The 2018-nt window shown below is 50.3% G+C and overlaps 1 protein-coding gene across 1 annotated transcript in view; it reads right to left on the reverse strand.

Annotated features, from left to right (window-relative positions):
• Positions 1–1562, reverse strand: part of EMH_0061170 (Heavy metal P-type ATPase, related) — a gene marked incomplete at both ends in the record, with an annotated part of 6102 nt that extends 4540 nt beyond the window's left edge. Inside the window, 3 exons of the mRNA XM_013497871.1 lie at positions 74–198; positions 423–1046; positions 1449–1562. Coding sequence (XP_013353325.1) covers positions 74–198; positions 423–1046; positions 1449–1562 — 863 coding nt within the window. The remainder of the gene's footprint in view (positions 1–73; positions 199–422; positions 1047–1448) is intronic.
• Positions 1563–2018: the final 456 nt, after the last annotated feature.

Consider the following 2018-nt stretch of genomic DNA (forward strand, 5'->3'; position numbering starts at 1 on the left):
GGCTGTAGCTGGCTGCTCTTTCAACTGAGTTCTGTTCAGGTCGACTGTCTAGCGGAATGCGATCGAGACTCACAAAAACACGGGCGGAAGCTTGTCAGTCCTGGCCATGACGGAGATGCAGACGACAGCGAGGGCGGGTATAAGTGAGAACAGCAGGGAGCCGAGCATAGCCCTTTGGTTCCCCAGAACAGTTTCCTTCTGCAGCACAAAGCCACTAAAGAAAAAAACCAATACCACTTTTATCAAACCACGCAGTTGGTATTGTTGCCATCGTTGTGTCCAAAGCGTCTGCAATTTGCAAGCAGAGAAGATCGGCTCGCAGTGTACATCCTTGCCTGCTTCTGTAGGGGGTCTTCAGATAGTATCGAGGGGTTGAAACCTTGATCTAGAAGTTTCAGGAGCAGCTCGCGAGCCCCCACCACCTGGGGTCTGTAGGTCACCATCAGTTGTTTCGTGCCAGTTGCCTCAACGCCTCTCTGAGAGGTGACTACACAGCCCATAACTCCGTTGCTGCTCTTCAGACTGCTGCAGGCGGATTCGACAGATAAGCCCTGACGCTCTGTTAGCGCGAGACGAAGTGTGGCCTTTGACATGGCCCAAAGCTCATTGAAATCATGCGCTTGCTGCGTTGCTTCTTGACATTGAGGGAGCCGCAGCTCCACCTCTTTGCATCCCCCTGCAGCCGATCCATCCACCAACAGTTCTTTCGAAACCTCCTGTTGCTCGTCCGTTGATTGTTCTGCAGAGTCTGTTGTGGTTCTGAGGCTGCTTTCAGCGGACGGGCTCGGGTTATTTGCCACGAATATCTGCAGGACTTGTGCGTGAAAACCCAGGCTTTCGACTGCTGCGCAAAGTTCAGCCGGGCTTATAACATCACTGTTGTAGGCGACGCGTGCAGTTTCCCTCAAAAGGTCCACTTGAGCTTGAATGGCGCCAGGGCATTTGATCAGACTGCTTTGAACGGCTCCCGTGCAGGCGGCGCAGGTCATGCCGCCCACTAACAACTCGCAAACAGCCACAGGTGGCATTTTTATTACCCACTGACCCTGGAAAATACATAAACGGAGGGATAACGCCTTTTGTGCACAGGGGCCGGCGGGAGGAGCAGAGTTCGAAACCTGGCAATCTGCGAGCACTGCACCGGAAGCGCGGCGCAAAAAAAGGCCTTTTATAAACTGAAACCCTCCAATTCAATATGTTGGTAACTATTCTTAATATTTTATTTCAGTCGAAGAACAACGGATTGGAGGATAGGCTCCGCGGATGACCAGCGGTGAGTGAGTGACCCAGGCCTGTTCGGGAGCTCGTGGTGTAGGAGCGCTCCCTTGGGCATATTGCCGTTCCTAATCCTCCAACTTGGTGAGTTATATTGCATTTTTGGAAAATCAGGGGGCATTACGGTGGGGTTTCTAGCTCCAGAAGCGGTGCATGCAGCTCGTACCGCTTACCTGGCTGGGAGGCGTTGGCGGACAGACCACCCGTCCAAACTCAAAGAATGATGCATATCCAGGTTCCGCATGCTCTGGCGTCATAATAATGATATTACATACGTTTTTGACCATTTGACACGATGATTTACGCGCAGCCGAGAGATGGACGCCTCATGAAACGAGCGATTGGACCTGCAGGCCACATGTCACAAGGGGGGCCCGCGAAAGTCTGCCCAATCTTCACGCCAAACAAGAAGAAAGGCTTATTTTCGATGTCTTTCGTCTTATATTTTCAGTTCTGACCAAGGTATGCAAAGGAGTAGAGATAGATGGGAACGGTTCAGCGTTAATATGGATTGCTTGCAGCAAACTGTAGAGTAATCTGCACACAGATGCCTGCAGAATATAGAGTTTTTTATCTGCTTGCGTCGTATACCGAGCGAGAAGTATTGAATTAGATAGGCCTTAGGTCGCTTCTTTTCTACATATAAATGCCTTTCTTGCTTGTAAAGTGTTAAACTGGGAATACCGAAGATTAACTAGGTGACAGACAAAGAGGCAAAAACGTTGCATCTCGAATTAGTTATG

Source organism: Eimeria mitis, genomic scaffold (genome assembly GCF_000499745.2).
Source record: "Eimeria mitis Houghton genomic scaffold, Emh_scaff2996, whole genome shotgun sequence".
In the NCBI taxonomy this organism is placed as follows: domain Eukaryota; phylum Apicomplexa; class Conoidasida; order Eucoccidiorida; family Eimeriidae; genus Eimeria; species Eimeria mitis.